The sequence below is a fragment of the Molossus molossus genome, unplaced genomic scaffold (assembly GCF_014108415.1).
Source record: "Molossus molossus isolate mMolMol1 unplaced genomic scaffold, mMolMol1.p scaffold_m16_p_10, whole genome shotgun sequence".
NCBI classification, from domain to species: Eukaryota; Metazoa; Chordata; class Mammalia; order Chiroptera; family Molossidae; genus Molossus; species Molossus molossus.
In genome coordinates, this window is record NW_023425345.1 from 73,612,553 (window position 1) to 73,633,121 (window position 20,569).

Below are 20,569 nucleotides of genomic sequence, written 5' to 3' on the forward strand. Positions count from 1 at the left end.
AGGGCAAGGTCCTGTTAAAAGATCACTGCTCCCGGGATACCGAGGTCAGAGACTTGAGTCTAAGACACAGAGTATATCATGTTGAAGATGAGTGGGTGGCAGCGACAGAGCCAAAATCAGAGCCGGAATCTGAGGAGAGAGGTTAGTACTGATCGCCCATCTACCTTTTACTCTTTCGTCTTTGTGACGTTGTCCCCTCAAAGTTGAGTCATCCCCTCTTTAGGATGTGGCACCACTCCCTCCAAAATGGAGGTAGTGGCGATCCGAAGGAGAGGTGGAGAGAATCCTTATTCAGGAGAGGTGTTATAGACCCTGCTTCCTTCGGACGACAGCATCACCCCACCCCTGCCCGCAGCAGAGGGGCCCGCTAGCTCTCGGGAGCTTTATTCTATTCTCTCCAGTTGACCTCAGGCCTCGGAGTTGGGCCTGTCTGGTGGGAGGCGGAGCAGCAAGACACACCCCCGTGCCGAGAGGCCTGCAGGACCATAGCTTAGGCTGCAGCCTCGGCTTTGCCACCAGCGGCCCCACCCCCAACCCTGTATTGGAGGCAGCGTCTCAGTGCCAGCTGGGGCTCCTGGACCCCAGTGACAACCAGTCCGCACTCTTAACAGTGGACAGAACCTTCAGGAAACGGACACAGCCATTGGGAGAAGCGGTGCCCACGGACAGAGAGGACATGGGTTTTTTCTTTCCCCCAGAGGTCTCTAGGCCTCCTGCAGAAGAGAGCATCCTGAATCTCTTTAAGTGTGGGAAGTCATTTGGGGTCTCTCCAGTGTATTGTCCTTCTCCTGAGATTGGTCCCTGCCTCTTTCCCTCTGTCCTGTCTCCAGCTAATCTCTGTGTAACCATTGCATCAGGCCAGTCCCCTGTTTAGCTCTACAGCCCTTTGGCCCGGGGCTCCACTGCTGATGAAAGCCACGTTTCAGGTTCTGGAAGGCAAAGAGGGTTCCCCAGGGAGGACAGTCCTGCAGAGAAACACCCAAGGCGATATTGCATCTACAGTCCCCAGAGACAGGCAGCTGCTGTCTGCCTCTGGGCTTCATCCTCCCTTCCCTATAAGAAAGATTAAGGAGAATTTATCTGTTTATTCCTAACAAATATCTAACAAGTACCTACTGTATGCAGTTTGGGGCCCAGGATACATCCATGAATAAGAGAAAAAAATCTGTCCTCACAGAGCTTACAGTTAAGAGAGAAGAGACATAGAGTAAACAGATAAGTGCCATAGAAAAAACTAATGAATGGAAGGGTAAAGAATGCTTTGGGTGGGGGTTACAGTTGTACATTGGGTGATCAGGGATTCCCTCAGAGATAACCATTATATGAAAGACCTAAAAGTGGTGAGGCAGTAAGCCATGCAGGTATATGGAAGGAAGAGCTTTCCAGGAGAAGGGACAGCAGGAACAGCGGTCCTAAGGTAGAAGCGTGCATAGTATCTTTAGGGAACAGAAGGCCAGTTGGCTGGACCAGAATGAGCAAGAGGGAGAGTGGACAAGGAGAAATCCAGGGCAGAGAAGGAGCAGACTATGTGGGGCCTTCTAAGCCTTTTTAAGGACGTTATCATTTAATATGCGTGAATTGGAAGTCATTGGATGATTTTGAATAGAGGAATGACATGACCTGACTTAAGCTTTAAAAGACTCACTCTCACTGCTGTGTTGTGCATAGACTCAGGGAAGGGTGGCAAGAGGAGAAACTAGGAGACCTGCAGTCATCCAAGACATAGTAACTTGATAATAACAATGGAATTGGTGAGAATTTAAGTTCTGGGTTTCTAAAGAATGAGTTAAAAATTTTTGCTGGTGGTTTGGACTGGGTTGTGAGATGTTAAGAGAGGAATCAATGAAGATACCAAGGTCTTTGGCTTAGCCAACTAAAGTTGCCATTTACCAAGATAGGGAAAACTTGGGAAGGGGAAGATTAGCAGGAGTTTGCTTTTGAACATATTAACTCTGAGGTGCCTATTAGACATCCAAAAGGAGACGGCAAGTAAGCAGTTAGAGAAGAGTTAGAGGTCCATACTGGGCAAGTACATTTGAAGGCTGTCAGTGTGGGAATAGAATTAGGAAAATGTCACTTGATTTGTTCCCTTCCCTGTAGTGTAGTCCTTATTCTGGCAGGTTGAGGCCTGCCTTGAATTTAGAGAAATCTGAGATAGCCAGGGCTTTCCTATTATGTAACCAGGACTACAAATGTCAGCAACTAAAAATAAAGGAAATTGGACTCTCCTCTGTCCTTGGAAATGGCTACAGGGGCTGTTAACTATCTATACTCTATAAGACAGGAAGTAAGAAAAGATCAGTAGGAGGCTGGAGATAAAAGTAAAAGAACCTGCCTCTCCCCCTTCCAAAAATGACTAACATATTTCATCTTTGATCCCCACAGTGTTCCAGAAGGAAGTGTATCTTCATACATCACCACACCTGAAAGCAGGTAAACTTAACGAACTCTTTCCCAAAACTAACTAACTTTTTTTTTCATCCTCACTCGAGGACATTTTTCTATTTTTTGTTCAGATAGAGTGGGAGGGAGAGAGAGGAAGAGAGAGAGAAAGAAACATTGATGTGAAGGGACACATCGAGTGGCTGCCACCCGCACGACCAACCAGGGCCGGGGACAAACTGCAACCGAGGTACGTGCCCTTAGCGGGAACCGAACCCGGGTCTCTCTGTACCACAGGCCGATGCTCTAACCACTAAGCAAAACCGGCCAGGGCTCCCAAAACTAACTTCTAAGAGATGCTGTTTAGGCTTCCTTTATTGAGACCCTAAGAAGTTTTGAAAATGCCTAAAGATATGAGAGGAGGGTTTGCATCTGAGCAGACTTCTGGTATCAGACCACGTCCATCCACCTGGCCTGCCTCCTAACAAGGTGACCAAATCAATATTCTTAGAGCATGTCTAATTGAAAACTGGCTGTGGTCCGGCAGGTGTGGCTCCGTGGTTGAGCATTGAACTATGCACCAAGAGGTCACCAGTTTGATTCCCAGTCAGGACACATGCCCGGGTTGTGGGCCAGATCCCCAGTGGGGGGCATTCGGGAGGCAGCCAATTAATGTTTTCTCTTATCGACGTTTCTCTCTCTCTCTCTCTCTCTCTCTCTCTCCTCCCTTCCTCTCTCTCTAAAATCAATAAAGAAAAAAAATTTTAAAGAAAAATCTATTGAAAAATATTTTCGGGTGCCCCCCCCCCAAAAAAGAAAGCTGGCTCTGAGTAAGCAGACAGCCCCAACAAAGATAATTGGTTTGTCTTACCATACCTCAATCTGTCAAGGTTAGATTAACCCATAAGACTCCCCACACAGGAGGAAGGAGCACAGATGGTGTGGTAATTGCCCCTGGAAACTACCAGTGGAGTTCCTCAGGGTGGCTAACTTTTACTAGGATTCCATATGAATGTATATTTAGGCACTTGCTGTTTTAAGTGCTGGGCAAAAGCAAGGAGGGAATTTTATTTATTTATTTTTATTTTTATTTTTTTTATCCTCACCCGAGGATATTTTTCCATTTTTTGGACAGATAGAGTGGGAGGGAGAGAGAGGAAGGGAGAGAGAGTGAGAAACATCCACGCGAAGGGATACATCGAGTGGCTGCCACCCGCACGACCAACCAGGGCCGGGGACAAACTGCAACCGAAGTACGCGCCCCTAGCGGGAACTGAACCCCGGTCTCTCCGGACCGCAGGCCGACCCTCTAACCGCTGAGCCAAACTGGCCAGGGCTACAAGGAGGGAATTTTAGTCGAGACCAGGGGTTGGTAAATTTTCAAGGGCCAGATAGTAAATATTTTAGATATGGAGGGCCACACAGTTTCTGTCACAACTATTCATCTCCACTGTTATAGCATAAAAGCAGCCCTAAAAAATATGTAAATCACCTGGCCGGTGTGGCTCAGAAGATTGAGTGTCATCCATGGACTCAGAGGTCCTGGTTCAATTCCCAGTCAGGGCACATGCCTGGGTTGCGGGCTCGGTCCCCAGTGGGGGGCATACAGGAGGCAGCCCATGTTTCTTTCTCACACTGATGTTTCTATCTCTCCCTTCCTTTCTAAAAAAAAATCAATAAAAACCTATTTGAGCCCTGGCTGGTTTGGCTCAGTGGTTAGAGCGTCGGCCTGTGGTCCAGAGAGACCCGGGTTCAGTTCCCACTAAGGACATGTACCTCAGTTGCACTTTGTCCCTGGCACTGGTTGGGTCGTGTGGGAGGCAGCCACTCGTGTCCCTTTCACGTCAACGTTTCTCTCTCTCTCTTCCTCCCTCTCCCTCCCACTCTATCTTTTTTTTTTTTTTAATCCTCACCCGAGGACATTTTTCCATCTTTTGTACAGATAGAGTGGGAGGGAGAGAGAGGAAGAGAGAGAGAGAGAAACATCGACGTGAAAGGGACACATCGAGTGGCTGCCACCCGCACGACCAACCAGAGCCGGGGACAAACTGCAACCGAAGTACGTGCCCTTAGCGGGAACCGAACCTGGGTCTCTCCGGACCACAGGCCGACGCTCTAACCGCTGAGCCAAACTGGCCAGGGCCCTCCCACTCTATCTTAAAAAAAAAAAAAAACTATTTGAAAAAAAATGTAAATCAACAGATGTGGCCGTGTTCCAGTGAAACTTTACTGCAAAAACAGGCAGCAAGCCTGTTTGCCAACTCGTGGTATAGAGTGTTTGCTTTGTGGTGCTTGTTCCACCCACCATTCCCCGCAACCCCACTATCCCACATATCATTTTCCAGAGCCTGATCCAGCTGCAGTGATGGCAGCCGAGTCTTTGCCTTTCTCCTTCGGGACACTGTCCAGCTGGGAACTGGAAGCCTGGTATGAAGACCTGCAGGAGGTGTTGTCCTCAGATGAAAATAGGGGTGCCTATATTTCACCCTCTGGAAATGAGGTGAGAATGCTACACATAAAGCTGGGGGGGGTGGGTGTTGATCTTCCCTTCTCAACTAATAGCACCTATCTTTCCACATTCCCTTGAAGGAAGAAGCAAAAACTTTCACCACTCTTGATCCTGCCTCTCTGGCTTGGCTGACTGAGGAGCCAGGGCCAGCAGAGGTCACAAGCACCTCCCAGAGCCCTCGCTCTCCAGATTCCAGTCAGAGCTCCCTGGCTCAGGAGGAGGAAGAGGAAGACCAAGGAATACCCAGGAAACGGAAACGGAGTGGTCAGTCCCCAGCCCGGGCTGGAAAGCAACGCATGAAGGATAAAGAACAAGAGAATGAAAGGAAAGTGGCACAGCTAGCTGAAGAGAATGAACGGCTCAAGCAGGAAATCGAGCGTCTGACCAGAGAAGTGGAGGTGACTCGCCAAGCTCTAATTGACCGAATGGTCAGTCTGCACCAAGCATGAACATTTGGGACCACTACTTCCCCCTTAGGCCAGTACCATCTCTTCCCAGAAGTGGCTACTAACAACCTTCTCACCAGTGTCAATGATGTGACCCTCAACCCCATACCTCAGTAGGGGGAAAGCTTGGGGTAGACAACAAGAAAGGGTCTCGGTATGTATATAGAGATTACATATTTATTTATTACTGTCCATATCCATTAAAGTGACTATGAGCCAAGTTCACTTTCACTTTTTCTTCTTGCCTTTAGGGGTTTCAAGGGGTTTCCCCTCAGCTAGAGCCAACTGCTTCTTCAGATCCAAGAGTTTAGCCACCTCTGCAGCAACCTGGTTCTTGTCTGCTTTTTGTGCTTTCAGTTCTCGGACAATGTTGCCCTAGGAGAATAGGGTGGGGGAAGGGGGAACAACAACAGTGAGACCAGAAAGGACCTATGTAGGGTTCAAGTTTTCTGGTCTTCCATGCAGAGTTCAAGCTTCATACCTGTTTTGTCACTTCATCCATCAGCACTTGTATCTGCTGTGGTCTAGCAATTGTCACAGTCTCTACAATTGCTGGTTTGGGGGACACTTTTGCCTGGAGAAAAACAACAGAGTTATCACCTGCTATCTTAAATATCCCAATCTCAAGTTTTATATAACATCTCGCAGAAAGTGATTACCTTTAACGCCAAGGACTCTTCTAGCTAGGACAGGAAAGAAAAACTTTAAGTGAGGAAGTAGCAGGGCCAAAAGATGGAAAGAGTGATGAGTGAGGACTAGTAAGGAGATGGCACTGTAGCTGTTGCTAGAGCACAGTCTAGCTTTCTCACCTGGCCCCCACCGAAGCGCTGCCTCAAACTTTCAATCTGTTCATTTTCCAATTTTTGGAATAAGGGACTGATCTATTAAAAAAAAAAAAATTCCAGAATCATTCACTGTTAGGTATAAATTCTACCAGACTATACAGAGGGCCTCTCCAACCCCCAATCACTGACATTCAGGGACTCTAAATGCTTTAAAAGAAAAGTGGGTATATCACTGAGCAAATACCTGCTGATTTCAGCAAAGAATCTCAGAAATACTAATAGGATCAAGACTAAATGTTTAATGGTGTTAGGTTGATGCAAAAGTTTAGAGGTAGACTTATTTTATCACCTTGTGTCAAAGAGGAAATGGCTACCCTGTATTCTCACAGCTCACTGCCTGCTAGCATTATGAAGACCAGGTGACTGTGGTGTTACTTCAGACTGTATATCAGTTAGTTTCATGTACCAGGTACTGGGTTTTGGCATGAAGGACAATGAGAAAATATGGGCTACAGATAACACTAGGCTTGTGAACCAATGCCAAGGACTTGATATCAGTAACAAGCCTAAGTGTAGAGTTGGGGGAGTGCGGAAGGGTTTCAGAGAATAGCTGTGAGAGTCCCATGCCCAAAGTAAGTTCTCTTCTGACCCTCCCCAAAAGCTGCATAGCAAATGTTGGAATTTTAAGAAACTGGCTGTTCAATCCTCAGAGACCTACTGTGCCAATCTGGTGTCCTGCTGGTAAGGTACACAGGAAGTCTGTGGGCAGGATACTGCAGGCTGGAGGTGGAAGCTGCAGCTGGGCCGCAATCATAGAGCTAACCGTGGGCATGTAAGGCTGGAGCATGATGGCCAGCAAAGCAGCTATATTCACTGCCAAGCCTGTTACTGTTCCTGCCCGCTGCCTAGGTAAAAAGAGAAATTAGTCAGGACCTCCAAGCCTACCACTTTATCCCTGTAGCCAACCCTCCCTCCTTACCTACCTATCAGCCTCACTGCCTTTAATCCGCTTCCAGGGTTCATTAACCTGAATGTATTGGTTGCCATGACGAGAGATGGTGAGGATACTACGTAAGGCATCACGGATCCTGGGAAGGGGGGAGGCAGGCCACGGTGTCAAGTCCTGGAGGGACCAGTATGGGGATCTCAACATGCCAGCAGATCACTGAGATGAGACAAGTGTAGATGACTTACCGAACCTTCTCGAGCAACTGGTGATAGTGCTGGAGCTCCAGGGCGACATGGGCCAGTAGGCGCTGATCGTTAGAGGTAAGCACCATCTCGGGCACATAACCCCCAAAAAACTTTGACACAAACATCCCAGCTCTTGATAGAAGTAGGGAAAAAGGGGTGAGAGAAAAAGGAGTTAGTTCCCAGTCTCCTTACAGAAATTTGACCCAATTTTCATAATTCTACATTCTCTCAGAACTGATACTTTCTGGCTCCCTCAAGCTGGAAGGCAAAGCTTAACAAAGTAATTCCTTATTCTCTCCCCTAAGAATATGACTACACATAACAGACATTTCACATACCATATCCCTTGTTTAAAAAAACCAAGATTGCCTGGCCGGTGTGACTCGGTGGTTGAACGCTGACCCATGCACCAAGAGGTCGCCAGTTCAATTTTTGGTCAGGACACATGCCCGGGTTGTGGGCCCAATCCACAGTGGGGGCATGCAGGAGGCGGCCAACCTCCTGATGATGTTCTCTCTCATCAATGTTTCTATCTCTCTCTCCCTCCCCCTTCCTCTCTCTCTAAAAATTAATAAAGAAAAAAAATTTTTAAAGAAACCAGAGAAAGTTAAGCAAGTGTTCATTTTATTTTTAAAAAATCAACACTCAGCCGAGCCAGTGTGGCTCAGTGGATTGAGCGTTGTCCCATGGACTGAGAGGTCCCAGTTTGATTCCTGGTCCGGGCACATGCCTGGATTGTAAGTTCTATCCCCAGAAGTGGGCATGCAGGAGGCATGTGTTTCTAGCTCTCTCTCCCTTCCTCTCTGTCTAAAGAAAAAAAAAAAATCAGCACTCAGAATAATCAAGTTGAAATATATGTAAATTGCTATCAAATACTCTAGTAGTGACTATCTGTTAAATGTAGTTAATGACCAAACCTGAAAGGGAGCCATTGAGGATATTTCTTTAAATCTCAGAATAGCCCATGTAGGGACTAAAAATGAAATGTGAGCTAAAGTAACAAAAACTCCAAAGAGTAGAGCAGACATTTCCTACTCCTACACTAAAATCCTTTCTTTAGTCAATTCAAATGTCTGCAAAGGAACTTCTTTGTGAGAACACATTTCCAATTCTACAAAGAATATCTTTAATAAGAAAACAACCTGTGAAACTTTGTGACCAACTTTGCTAAATCACATCTCTACAACCAACTTCCTCCCAAGCATATATAGCCTACTATGTGCTAGCAGCAAATCCCAATTGATAGAAATCCACTTTCCACATCGTCCTCCCCACCCCTCCCAGCCTCCTGCCCATTCACTAAGCATCTTCGCATTCCCATCTGTCCCACTTATGGAGCAGTTAGCACCACCCCAGTTCATCTGCTGACTGATCCCTCATCAAATCTCACCTATTGATGAAGTTGCCTAAATTGTTAAGCAGCTCAGAATTATTCTTCAGTAACATATCTGTCCAGGAGAAGGCACTGTCCTGGCCCTCAGGCCGAATGTATAGCAGATAGAAGCGCCAGATGTCAGAAGGGATCCCTGTATCCTGAGCCATGTCCCCAAACACTCCCACACCCCGGCTCTTAGAGAATTTTCCATCCTCGTAATTCAAATACTCTAGACAGAGAAAGAGAATGAATGAGAACCATCTGCTCAAATCACATCCTTCTCTCTCTGACCTACTAACTTTCCTTTCTTTTTTGAACTCAACTATGGGTGTTCAGCAACACTTCTCCTTCAGTAGCTAGCCTGCAGAAAACTTGGGACATCCTGTCTCTCCATTCTGGCCTTTCCCCGCTTTGCTTCTACCCATTACAGTTTTAGCTTTGGACTCTTGGCTTTCTTCAGGTTTTTGTTCCCTTCTGGGTTGAGTTCTCATGTTCAAATTTCCTATCTCATCTCAACTCCTAACTCAAGATCTAGCACTTTTCCAGAATCTTCCAAGTATTGCCACAGCCCTCATTCCCTAGGAATATTCCTACTCCAGTCTTCCGGGGTACCTGTAGCAATGAGATGGCTGACCAAGGTGTAGTTGTCCTCAGCTCCTAGGACTGAACAAGGAAAGACTAAGCCATGGAAGGGAACATTGTCTTTGGCCATGAACTGATAGAGATCCACCTACAGAATATAGTTGGAAGACAGAGCTCCTGAGACCTTCAAAGACCTAAGAAAGATCAAATATCCAACCCCTAAACACACATACACCCTCCCCATAAACAGGCTAACCAATAACTGCTTACCTGCTCTGGGTTCTTCCACCATCTCTCCCATTGGTCTGTGTAGTTGGCCGTGATGGACAGATATCCAAAAGTGGCATCAAACCAGACATAGAATACCTGGAAGGTCAAGAGGAGAGAAACATGGTAGAATAAAAAACAAATCAGGAATACACTTGAAACCTATATAATTTTATTGACCCATGTAACCCCGATAAATACAATTTTTTGAAAAATTGGGAATACCTCACCACCCCAAAGTCTCACACTGGAACAAGACATAGTCAACAGTATATTCTGCTATCCCAGGGTCTCAACCCCAAGGCTGAATAATGAGATATAAGTAAGCGTGGGATTCTTACTTTGTCCTCAAAACCTTTTAAGGGTACAGGAGTTCCCCACTTGAGGTCTCGGGTGATGCAACGTGGCTTGAGACCATCCCGAAGCCAAGAACGAATGATGAACCGAGAATTGGGTGTCCAGTCACTGCCAGGCAACGTCTTCTCCAACCACTTCTCAAGTCGGTCTTCCAGCTGAGATGGCAGAGACAGAGGGCTGATTTAGAAAAGTCTCATAGCCCAAATGGTGTGGCTCAGTGGTTGAGCATTGACTCATGCACCAAGAAGTCGCCAGTTCAATTCCTGGTCAGGACACATGCCCAGGTTGTGAGCAGGAGGCGGCCTATCAATGTTCTCACTCACTGATGTTTCTGTCTCTCCCTCTCCCTTCCTCTCTCCAAAATCAATAAAGAAAAAAAAACTTTTTAAGTAAAATAAATAAAAAGGGAGTCAGACCTATATTCTTAAAAACTATTAATGTCGTAAAGATAAAGAACGGCTGGGGAACTATTTCAGATTAAAGGAAACTAAAGAGACATAAAAACTAAATACAATACATGATCCTGACTTACTTTCTATACTAAAAAAAAAAAAATAATGCTATAAAGGATATTATTGGGATAATTGACAAAACCGGAACATGGACAGTAAGATCAGACAAGTATATCAATATTATTATTTCTTGAAGTTGTTTACTATTATTTTATGGAAGAGTACATCTTTTAGTAAACACACACTGAAATATTTAAGAGTAAAGAGGGCATATATGTACAGTTCATTCATATGATATTTCTGAATAGACACAAAGGAAAACGAGCGGTAGTAAATACCTCTGGTAAGTAGGCCTGGGGTTTAGTGGGCCTGAGACTTTCACTTTGTGCCCATTCATTTGTTACATATTTTTCTAATGTATAACTTTAAAATGGAAATTAAAAACATTTGAGAGTGACTGGATTTGTGGCTGAGGCAGAGAGGGCAGAAAAGGCCGTGCAGACCAAGTTGAGGGAAAGGCCCACTTACCTTGGGCAAGTCCAGAAATAGATGCCGAGAGGATTTCACCACAGGACATGACCGGCAGACTTTACACTGAGGTTTCTGTGAAGGAAAATTCAAGAGAAGGGGTGATCCGAGATGGGACAGTCAGGATCAGGACTACAGGTCATGAGGAGCTGTCCAGGCAAGGGGAGAGGCACAGAGGTGTGAGCTCCCCAGTCTGCCATCTAACTTAGCTTCATGCTCACACCTAGCCAACTCATCAAGTACTTGGGCCTTCTGTGAACTTGGAGACTCAGGTCTACGTAACATAACATTTGTTACTCAGAGTTTCATGTCTCATATCACTCCAGAGAATAGGAAAAAGCATTGTCTGAGCACTACACTATATGCAGCTATGCAAGGGGAGGCAGAAACAATGAAAGAGAAGACATACTTCCTCTCCTGAGGAAGTTACAATCAAGTTAGAAAGAGAGGGCTTCCATGGGAAACAAGTGCAGACCTATAAAAAACAAAATGTCAAGAAATACTTATTTTCATGGTACAAATTGACCACACAAACCCGAAGGGTGATGACTAAAGTAGTCAACAATTAAGTGGGGCTAAGTCAATGAAAGCTTCCAAGTGAGTTTTGATCTAAATGTTTGAAGATGAGGAATTATACCTCTCTCAGAACCTCTCTCCTGAACTCCACATGCCTATATCCAACGGCCTACCTAACCTCTCCTTGGGTGTCTAAGAGGCATCTCAAATTTAACAAACCCAAACACTCTACACCAGACAGCCTGTTCTTCATCCAATCACATCCGTGTTAATACATTGGTACTAACATCTACCCGAGCAGCTCAAGCCAAAAATTTACAAGTCACTGTTTTCTTGACTTTCCCCTCACCCTGAATTCCAGTCTATTCAATTCTAGTCTGCCTCCACAACATATCTCAAGGTCCCCCCACCCATTTGTACTGCTATTAACCTAGTCCAAGCCAACATCATCCCACTTTGGAACCACTTCTCTGGCCAAACTTTCATGCTTCCCTCCCATCCATTCTCCACAGAGCAGCTTGCCATTCAACTCCCACAATGGTTTACTAGGCCCTGGTAATCTGACCTTGTCTCAATCCACCCTCCCTCTCACTCACTATGCTACAGCTACACAGCCTTTTCAATTCTGCCTTTTGAGCCTTTGCATTTCCTCATCCTTCGGCTTGGAACACTCTTAACCCCATTCATTGCCGGGCTTGCTCCTTCTCATTCTTCAGTTAAACTCTTAGTTCAAATGTTTCCTCCTTTGACATGCCTTACCTAATCACCTACCTTAAATCTTCCCCCAGAAGTCATTCTCCATTACATCTTCCTGGCAGTTTACTCTATAATTATATTCCTGTCTTTATTCTCCTTCCCACACTAAATAAAAATCTGTGCTGTTCACTGCTATATCCTCAGCACCTAGAACTGGGATTACCCTCTTATAAGGACTCAAAAAGAGTTGTTGAATGAATAAATAAAGTAACAAATGAGTAAACAGATCAGGAGGTGTGAAACAGGAACAAAAGTAGGAAAATATATATGAAGTTTCCTAGCACAATGCTAAGCATACAGAAAATGTCATTTAGTAGTTATCCAATGAGCTGAATGATGAATTGCTGAGATGGGGTAGAAAGAACCACTGGTGAAAGGTCTTGAATGCTAAAACAAAAATCCTAAATTGGACAAAATTGGGAGTCCCTTAATAGAGACTGTTACCCTGACCAGATAACTCAGTTGGTTAGATATGCCAAGATTGTGGGTTCAATCCCCAGTCAGGGCACATATAAGAATCAACCAATGAATGCATAAATAAGTATAACAACAAATAGATCTCTCTCTCTCTCTCGAATCAATAAATTTAAAAAACAAAAAATAGAGATTGTCTCCTTCCAGGCTCCCCCAAGATCCTTCACTCACCTTGAGCTCAATGGCATTGATGAGCTTGCCACATTTGTCACACTGGTCACCCCGGGCCTCCTCATAGCCACAGAAGGGACACACACCCTCCACAAAGCGGTCAGCCAGGAAGCGGGCACAATGCTCACACCGCAGTTGCTCCACAGTATCTTGCAGCACAAAACCTCGGTCCCACAACCGCTGGAAGATGTCCTGGGTGATTCTGGTGAGGTGAGCAAGGGACAGGGAAGGGACAGGTCAGAGAAGTCTTAGGAAGTGATGCACCCCCCTCCCTCCTGCTACTCCACTTAGGACCCACACTCATTTAGTCCAAATGCCAAGGAAATCAAGCAGAAGGACCCTCAAGGCAAAGGCCATCTAGTCATCTTTAGGGAATTTGACTGGCTGACCCCAGGCCCCTGACACATATTCCCCAACTCCTCATATAATCTCTTCCCTTGACACTTCAGAATTTCTGTTGTCAAATACACTTTGTTTTGTATTATTAACAAAAATCTCCAAAAGGATAATACAATGCCCTACAAATTAAAATTAAGTCAGTCCCACTATTAAACCACACAGCACTGTTATCTTACAGCCTGTCTACTATGTAGAGGTTTCATAAAGATAAATATTGGGCAAAAGAAGAAAGACCATATTTTCTATAAACACCTACAGGAGTGGGAGGGACTGTCCTCAGACCCTGTGGCAGCCAGGGTCAAGAGGGGGATGGTAGAGGAAAGGCATATTTCCCATGAGCCTATGTCCTGTTTCTTCCCTCCTTCAGTTGCTCCTTCAGCCCCTGGTCAGGTTCCTGTCCACACTGAATCCCCTTAATAATGCATGGAATACATTTCAGGGCAATATTCATATCCTAAGTTTAGAGGGAGTGCCCAGACAACCATCTTGGTTCCTTGGTCTTCAGGATATTCTCATGGTTCCCAGCCCCAGACTTCATCCTCGATTTCTGCCTGATTAGAAGAAACTTACTCAGTCTGCTGTGGAGTGGTGGTACGACCAAAAATATCAAACGAGATATTAAACCAGCGGTAAATGTCAGCATGGATGACATGGTACTTGTCACAGATCTCCTGGGGGGTGAGACCCTCCTCCATAGCCTTGGTTTCTGTCGCTGTACCGTACTCATCTGTCCCACACAGATAGAGGGTGTTCCACTGGCGGAGGCGGGAGTACCTGGAAGAGAATATAGTGTTCGTGGTGCGTGTTGGGGGAGCAACTCAGTCCCTCCCTATGTCCCCAGGACCCCTCCAGCCTCCACCCTTGAGGCATCCTATTTCTTGAGGCCCACTGCTCCCTCAGGTCTCTCCTGCAGCAGCTGGCTCCACCTGGCAAAGACATCAGCACTGAGCACGCAACCAATGATGTTTCCAAGGTGGGGGACGTTGTTGACATAAGGAAGGGCGCTGGTGATGAGCACATTCCTTTCTCCAGCCACAGGCAACCTGGTAAAGAAAGAAGAAGAGAACAGTTCATGGAGAAGATGCAAAGGTTAGCAGGGACCAAAAGTGCACCAGATACCTGGACAACAGATCTAGTCTACTGTTGTACGGTTAAGTATATCTGAAGTCTTTCCTCAAATGAACCCATTGGACCATAAACTCCCCCAAAAGCCCTATGATCCCTATAGTAGTGAGTATAGAGCCCTGTCTACAGCAAGCAAGCCTCATATACTGCTTCTAAAGAGCTGCATTCCAACACTGATCTCTGGCCCACTTTATTCTTGTGACTGCTTCTTTTCCATTAGCTCATTCTCAGGCTCCAACTTCTCAGCTATTGAAAAACCCCCAAGGCTCTGTCCAATCACCATCACTCACTACCCCCAGACTCCAATGCCAACCAAGAACTTTCCCAGTGCTGACCTCTTTCCTTCTTCCCAGAGGCTATGTTAATATTACTTCTAGTCATTACCTGAAATCCTTACAACTCACCACCCTGACTCTTCTCTCCCTAACAAATGTTGGTCATTTCCTCATGCCCTGACTCAAACCATCAGGCACCAGCTACTGCCTTCATAGCCACACTCTCCTCCCTACTTTTCCAGGATCATTCCTAGTCACATCACTCAATCTGTCTGAGCCACTCACCCACTATTCTTTTTAGTTTATCATCCTCGACAGCTCAGTTGCACACATCATGTATCCACCTTCCTTCTAGCACTGACACATCAGGGCCTTTTTTTATCTTTCCAACCATGCTCAACCTATAATCACTGGACACTGAAATCCAGTTTTGAAATTAGCTCCTTCAGGAAAGCTCTCCTTCATTGATGACTGGCCTTCTACCCATTTATCCCTGTGTCCCAAGCCCCTGAACACTTGGTAGTACACTATGTGTTCCTTTTGTGTTAGCCTCTAAGTTTGTGGCAAATATAAAGGTATGCCTGGGGTTCTGCCCTCTAGGGAGTTACAGTCTATCATATAACTGCTGACTGAAATCAGTGCAGTGAGAGGTACAAAGTGCCAAAGGAGTTCAAAGGAAGGCAAGCACACACTCCAGCCTAAGATTAAGAGAAGACGTCACAGAGGCAGAACTACTTAAGCTGGGCCTCAAGAATGTGTAGAAATGTGCCTGATCAAGGCACTGAAGATGTCTTTCAGTCAGAAAGAAAAGCACTGAAGACAGTTTGGCTTGGTTATAGGGTCTTTAGGGCCAACTATCTCCTTCCCTACATATGTATTTAAATATGTTAGCCTGTTTTGGGTTTTTTTTTCTTTATCGTTTAGAGAGACAGGAAAGGAGAGGGAAAGAGAGATAGAAACATCGATGAGAGCCCTGGCCAGTTTTGCTCAGTGGTTAGAGCGTTGGCCTGCAGTCCAGAGAAACCCGGGTTCGGTTCCCGCTAAGGGCACGTACCTCGGTTGCAGTTTGTCCCCGGCCCTGGTTTGGTCATGTGGGTGGCAACCACTCGATGTGTCCCTTTCACGTCGATGTTTCTCTCACTCTTTCTCCCTCCCACTATCTGAACAAAAATTGGAAAAATGTCCTTGATTAAAAACAAAACAAAACAAAACAAAACAAAAAAAACATCGATGCGAGAGAACACCAACTGGCCACCTCCTGCATGCCCCCACTGGAGACTGGACCCACAACCTGGGCATGTGCCCTGACCGGGAACCAAACAGGCGACCTCTTGATGCATGGGTCGATGCTCAACCACTGAGCCACATCGGCAGGGCTATCTTAGCCTATTTAAACACCTGAGAAAGTCTATCTCCTATTGTTTATTACTTCCAAAGTGCTTAGCACTAAAATGAATACATAATAGGTACTGAAGAAATACTCAAAATGAGCAAATGAACCAAGGGTGGACTCTCATCATTAATTTATTCAAATTTTATCAGTATCTACTGAAAACTTGGCCCTGTGTCAGAAACTGGGCCACATAAAAGCAGAGATAGCCTCTACCTTCAATAAGCTGACATATTAGAGGACACAGTTGTAGAAAGAGATCATCACAACATATTTTAACAATGGGAGTTCCCAGAAAATAGCAGGTGTTGGTTTTATCAACAACTTCCACTTAAGAAACCAAGTCCCACTCATCTGTGCCTACTCACACTGGATTCTGCTTTGGCCGAAGGGGAGGCAAGCTTCCCAGGCCTTTCTCCCAAGCAGCTAGAGCCATGGCAATCTCCTCCTCAGATAGAGCGGCCAGCTCCTCCTCCTACAAAAAGTGGATAGAACCCCTCACCAGGTGAGGAGGACCCACAGAGTAAAGAAACCCTCTCCAACAACAGTAAAAGGTAGTGGCCATGCTCAAAGTACCTCTCCAAGCCACCTCCCCCCTTAGATACTGAGGCTCTGTGGGGACCCCTCTACTCTGTTCCAAACCTCAGGCTCATTGCTGATAGCCCTCCCTTCAAGGAAGCTGGACTGAGGCTGCTTTTGGAGGTAGGGCCGGAGGGCCAGGATACCCTGCTGCTTCAACACAGTCTCTGTGGCTCGCTGGCATGGCTCCTGAGAACTCAGTGTCTGGAACCAGCTGTGCAGGGCACCCAGCTCTTCTGTGGACATGGGAGAAAAGAGGGAATCAGCAAGACTAGGAACGGCCAGCATGAATGGACCCCCTTCCCTTCTTCATGAAGTTTCTCCACTTGACTTCCCCAGTTTCCTTTACCATCTTTCTGCTATAGCTGCCGTGTCAAGCTATATCTCATAATGGGTACCAATATACAATACACTGCCCATTCTCTAATCCCTATACCAAGCTTCTGCGGTTGGGGCTGGGAGTAAAGTGATATGCTCAGTGCTCACCAGGGAGGTAGGCTGGGTCTTGGAGTAGTGGATACAGGGCTCCCCATAAAACAATGTCAGCTACAGATTCTGTCTCCTTTGTTGGGGAAAGAAAAGAACCAGGTAAACAAGTGAAATACTCAATTTCTTCCCAATAGCAACAGAAATATCTAACATTTCCTAAGCTCTCACTACATGTCGAGCACTGTTAAGCATTTAAAATTATCTCACTTGCCCTAGCTGATTTAGCTCAGTGGTTAGAGCATTGGCTCAGGGATCAAAGAGTCATGGGCTCAATTCCAGTCAAGGGCATGTACCTCAGTTGCGGTTTGGTCCCCAGCCCTGGTCAAGGTCATGCGGGAGGTAGCCAGTCTGTGTGTCTCTCTCATGTCAATGTTTCTCTCTCTCCCTCCCTCCCATTCTATCTGAAAATAAATAAGAAAATATACTCAGGTGAGGATTAAAAAAAATAAAATTATCTCACAGAATCCTCACAACAACCCAGTGAGATAGGTGCCAATATCACCAAATTAAAAAATGAAAAAAAAAAAGAGAATTAGAAAGTTTAATTTTTTTCAAGGATACACTGCTGGAAGGTGACAGTGTTGGGATTTGAACACTCTGAGTACTGTCTTCCTTTTTTTTTTTAGAGAGAGTGGGAGTGGGAAGAGAGAGAGAGAACTATCTATGTGAGAGAGGTACATCAATTGGTTACCTCTCACACATGCTGAGGGGATCAAACCTGCAACCCAGCTTTGGCCCTTGACCAGGAATCAAACCCGCATGAGTGGAAATCAAACCCACAACCCTTTGGTGTGTGGGCCAATGCTCTAGCCACTGAACAACCCTGGCCAGGGTCTGTCTTCCTTCTTAATTCTTATACCGCACAGCCTTCCCCAATCCCCGTCAAGGCCCAACTTACCCCAGCCAGGAAAGGACAGCTCCGACGACTCAAGCTGTGGTCAATGTGAGTCAGGGCTCTCCGGACAAGGCCAAGAACATCTTCCCCCTTCTTGCCTTGGACCACTAAATAGTACAGAGCAGCAGACAAAGCTGGCTAAAATGTGGGGGACACAGGTCAGGATGGCCATGCAGAGCAAGGGCCTGCCTGCCATCCCTGACGTCTCAGTCCCACCTGCAGTTCTGTTGCTTCCCATTCCAGCCACTGATTGGTGAGGTCATCTTGCTCCCAGCCAGATAACAGAAAGAAGTATCTACCAGAGAGAACAACAGAAAGTGGAATAAGATGGGCCCATTTGTCTAGCCCATTCTCACCCCACAGTGAAATGGTAGTTGTGTATAAGGCCACACAGAGAACAGTAATCCCTGATTTGGTTTAGCCACCTCCCTGCATCAAGTACCAACACTGACCGGCAGATTGCACTAGTGGAGAAGAGGTAGTTGCCACTATCCAGCTGCAAGGCAGGGACCTTAGGTCGGGTCAGGAATGGGACCACACACTCTGATGCAGAAGAGAAAAATGGTTAAAAAACAGGAAAAATAAAACAAATATTTTGTCAACTTTAAACAACTTCACATTATTTAGGGAAAAATAGAAGATGGACAATCTCAACCCAGTGGTTCCACCATAGGACCACTGAAAAGGGGTGGGTCCAGAATGAGCTGGGGAGACCAGCAGGTGTTCAGCTGAGACGGCCAGCTGGAAACAACAGATGGGGACTGCAGAGGGGAGGTGGTGGTTTGGGGACAGTGTTGCAGCCAAGAACTGAAACAATTAAAAGTAACTTGGATATCTGAGAATGACCTGAGATAACAGTGGAAGAACCAAATGAACAGAACTGGAAAGACTGGCAACAGAACTGTTTAAGAGTCATCCAAACAGCTGGCTGGGAATGAGAACAGGTAAACCAAAAGGAGTGTTCGTGTGGGAGTGTATCTGTGTTTTAGGAGAGAGGAGGATTTCCTAAGAAACAAATCGATGCCCGGGGGTTGTAATGCGAGTGACTCTTCTGTGTGCCGGCGGGGAAGGGGGAGCGTCTGGTAGGTATGGGAGAAGGTCCGACAGAGGAGAGTTCACTGGGGGGAGTCAGGGCCCTAGAAGATGAAGAGGGGAGGCTAGAGATGAGGGAAGAGTAAAGTGAGGGTCGTTAAGGGAAGTGACTGATGAAAGAGGTGACTGGAAAGAAAGAGGGGATGGGGTGGCCAAGAATAATGGGACAGGAGGTTGACAGGAGTGAGTGGTCGGGGGTGAAGGTAGGCGAAAGAAACTGCGGACTGGAAGTCAGGGGTGCTTCGGCTTCGCGCCTCTCATCCACCGCCCACCAGCTCCAGCCCCACTACCTTCGGGGCCTACGGTGCTGATGAGCAGCTCCGTTCTGCCCTGGGCCCACCCGGCCGCAGCCAGCACGGACAGCGTCCCCGGCGCGCCCTCGCTCACGAACAGTTTCATGTCGCCGTGGATCCCACGCCGCGGCCACCGGAACCGGCCTCCCGCCTCTGGGCGGAGAGACCAGGCCGAGGCACGCCGGGAAATGGAGTTCTGCGTTAGGCCAGTCCCCGCTCTCCTCACGCAACACGAGGAAACAGGAAGAGAGTATCATAGAGACGAGGAGGCGGCCGTTGCGAAGAGCGGCACTTTTTTCTTTTTTTTTGGTGGAGACGTTTACACGTAGGGCCGCGCACTCTCACGCCGCGGGAGGGCGGAGACGGAAACCTAGGTCTGCAGCCGGCTTGTCGTGACCTGACAGCGGCTAGTCACAGGGGCCGACTCTCCAAGTTCCTAAGAATTAGAGTTGAGAGTTACGATAAACTGGCTTTAGTGATACAATGGAAATTAGTGCAGTTATCCTATTAATAAAAATGAATCGAGCTGTTAAATATAGAGTTAATATCAGTCTGCAGCTCACATACAGCTAGACAATCTTATTAAAGGAGGAGGGAGCATGTGTAGGGGAAAGGTCAGATTGGGGGAAGTAAGAAGGCTAAGAGTTTGCAAATAAGTATATATTATACAAGGAAGCACATATGAGTCATGGAGAAAGAAATCCTTTTTCATCTGTGTCCCTTCAAGAATAATTAATAGCACTTATGAGCGAGACATTGTTCTGAGCACCTCACATGTATTAATTTCATTCTCAAAAATGTTATAGAGAGTCTGGGCCTTTTGAAGCTAGGTCATAAGAAGCCTGGCAGCTTCTGCTCGTGCTTCTTCGAACACTCTGGTAGCTCTGAGCTGCCATGTAAGAAGTCTTACTACCCTGAGACTGTCATGCTTGCTGGAGAGGTCTCCTGTCGGCATGCTGGCGGACAGCTCCAGCTGATCTCAGCATTCCAGTCATCTCCATCTAGGTCTCAGATACGTGAGTGAAGCTCTCCAGATTAACCCATCTGCTTGCTGAATACCACATGGGACAAAAGAATCACCCAGCGGAACCCCACCCCAATTTTTGACCCATAAAATTGTGAGCTATATTAAAATGGTTGCTAATTAACAAAATATAAACAAACCATGAGATAGGTTCTCTCATTCTCATTTTACAGATGAGGAAATGCACAGAGAGGTTACTTTGTGCCAGGAACAC

General features: G+C 46.3%; 2 protein-coding genes across 6 annotated transcripts; one reads left to right on the plus strand and one right to left on the minus strand.

Moving 5' to 3' along the window:
* The first annotated feature begins 38 nt into the window (after positions 1-38).
* Positions 39-5,577, plus strand: DDIT3 (DNA damage inducible transcript 3). Its single transcript, XM_036251744.1, has 4 exons — positions 39-141; positions 2,386-2,433; positions 4,728-4,882; positions 4,972-5,577. The coding sequence occupies exons 3-4, from the start codon at positions 4,748-4,750 to the stop codon at positions 5,338-5,340; spliced, it is 504 nt and encodes a 167-aa protein (XP_036107637.1). The 5' UTR covers positions 39-141; positions 2,386-2,433; positions 4,728-4,747; the 3' UTR covers positions 5,341-5,577.
* Positions 5,495-19,450, minus strand: MARS1 (methionyl-tRNA synthetase 1). Of its 5 annotated transcripts, XM_036251739.1 has the most exons (22): positions 19,329-19,444; positions 18,399-18,489; positions 18,163-18,241; positions 17,950-18,084; positions 17,049-17,124; positions 16,626-16,798; positions 16,352-16,458; positions 14,120-14,236; positions 13,764-13,967; positions 12,795-12,996; positions 10,878-10,952; positions 9,882-10,052; positions 9,544-9,639; positions 9,304-9,421; positions 8,707-8,920; positions 7,317-7,448; positions 7,106-7,210; positions 6,841-7,027; positions 6,147-6,218; positions 5,997-6,020; positions 5,819-5,911; positions 5,540-5,712 (listed from the first exon to the last, which is right to left on the minus strand). In XM_036251739.1, the coding sequence occupies exons 1-22, from the start codon at positions 19,435-19,437 to the stop codon at positions 5,566-5,568; spliced, it is 2,727 nt and encodes a 908-aa protein (XP_036107632.1). In that variant the 5' UTR covers positions 19,438-19,444; the 3' UTR covers positions 5,540-5,565. The 5 variants fall into 5 exon arrangements, with proteins under 5 accessions (XP_036107633.1, XP_036107632.1, XP_036107634.1 ...); XM_036251740.1 differs by lacking the exon at positions 5,997-6,020 and having other exon boundaries at positions 5,495-5,712; positions 19,329-19,450; XM_036251741.1 differs by lacking the exon at positions 19,329-19,444 and having other exon boundaries at positions 17,950-18,053; positions 18,399-18,481.
* Between the last annotated feature and the right edge of the window lie 1,119 nt (positions 19,451-20,569).

Excerpts from the sequence above, each read along its gene's own strand:
- DDIT3 (XM_036251744.1), top strand. The coding sequence starts at position 4,748 with ATGGCAGCCGAGTCTTTGCCTTTCTCCTTCGGGACACTGTCCAGCTGG. Across the intron at positions 4,883-4,971 it reads TTTCACCCTCTGGAAATGAG|GAAGAAGCAAAAACTTTCAC; the intron begins GTGAGAATGCTA and ends ATTCCCTTGAAG.
- MARS1 (XM_036251739.1), bottom strand. The coding sequence starts at position 19,437 with ATGAAACTGTTCGTGAGCGAGGGCGCGCCGGGGACGCTGTCCGTGCTG. Across the intron at positions 18,242-18,398 it reads TCCACTAGTGCAATCTGCCG|ATACTTCTTTCTGTTATCTG; the intron begins GTCAGTGTTGGT and ends TCTCTCTGGTAG. Across the intron at positions 10,053-10,877 it reads TATTTCTGGACTTGCCCAAG|CTGGAAGACCGACTTGAGAA; the intron begins GTAAGTGGGCCT and ends CTGCCATCTCAG.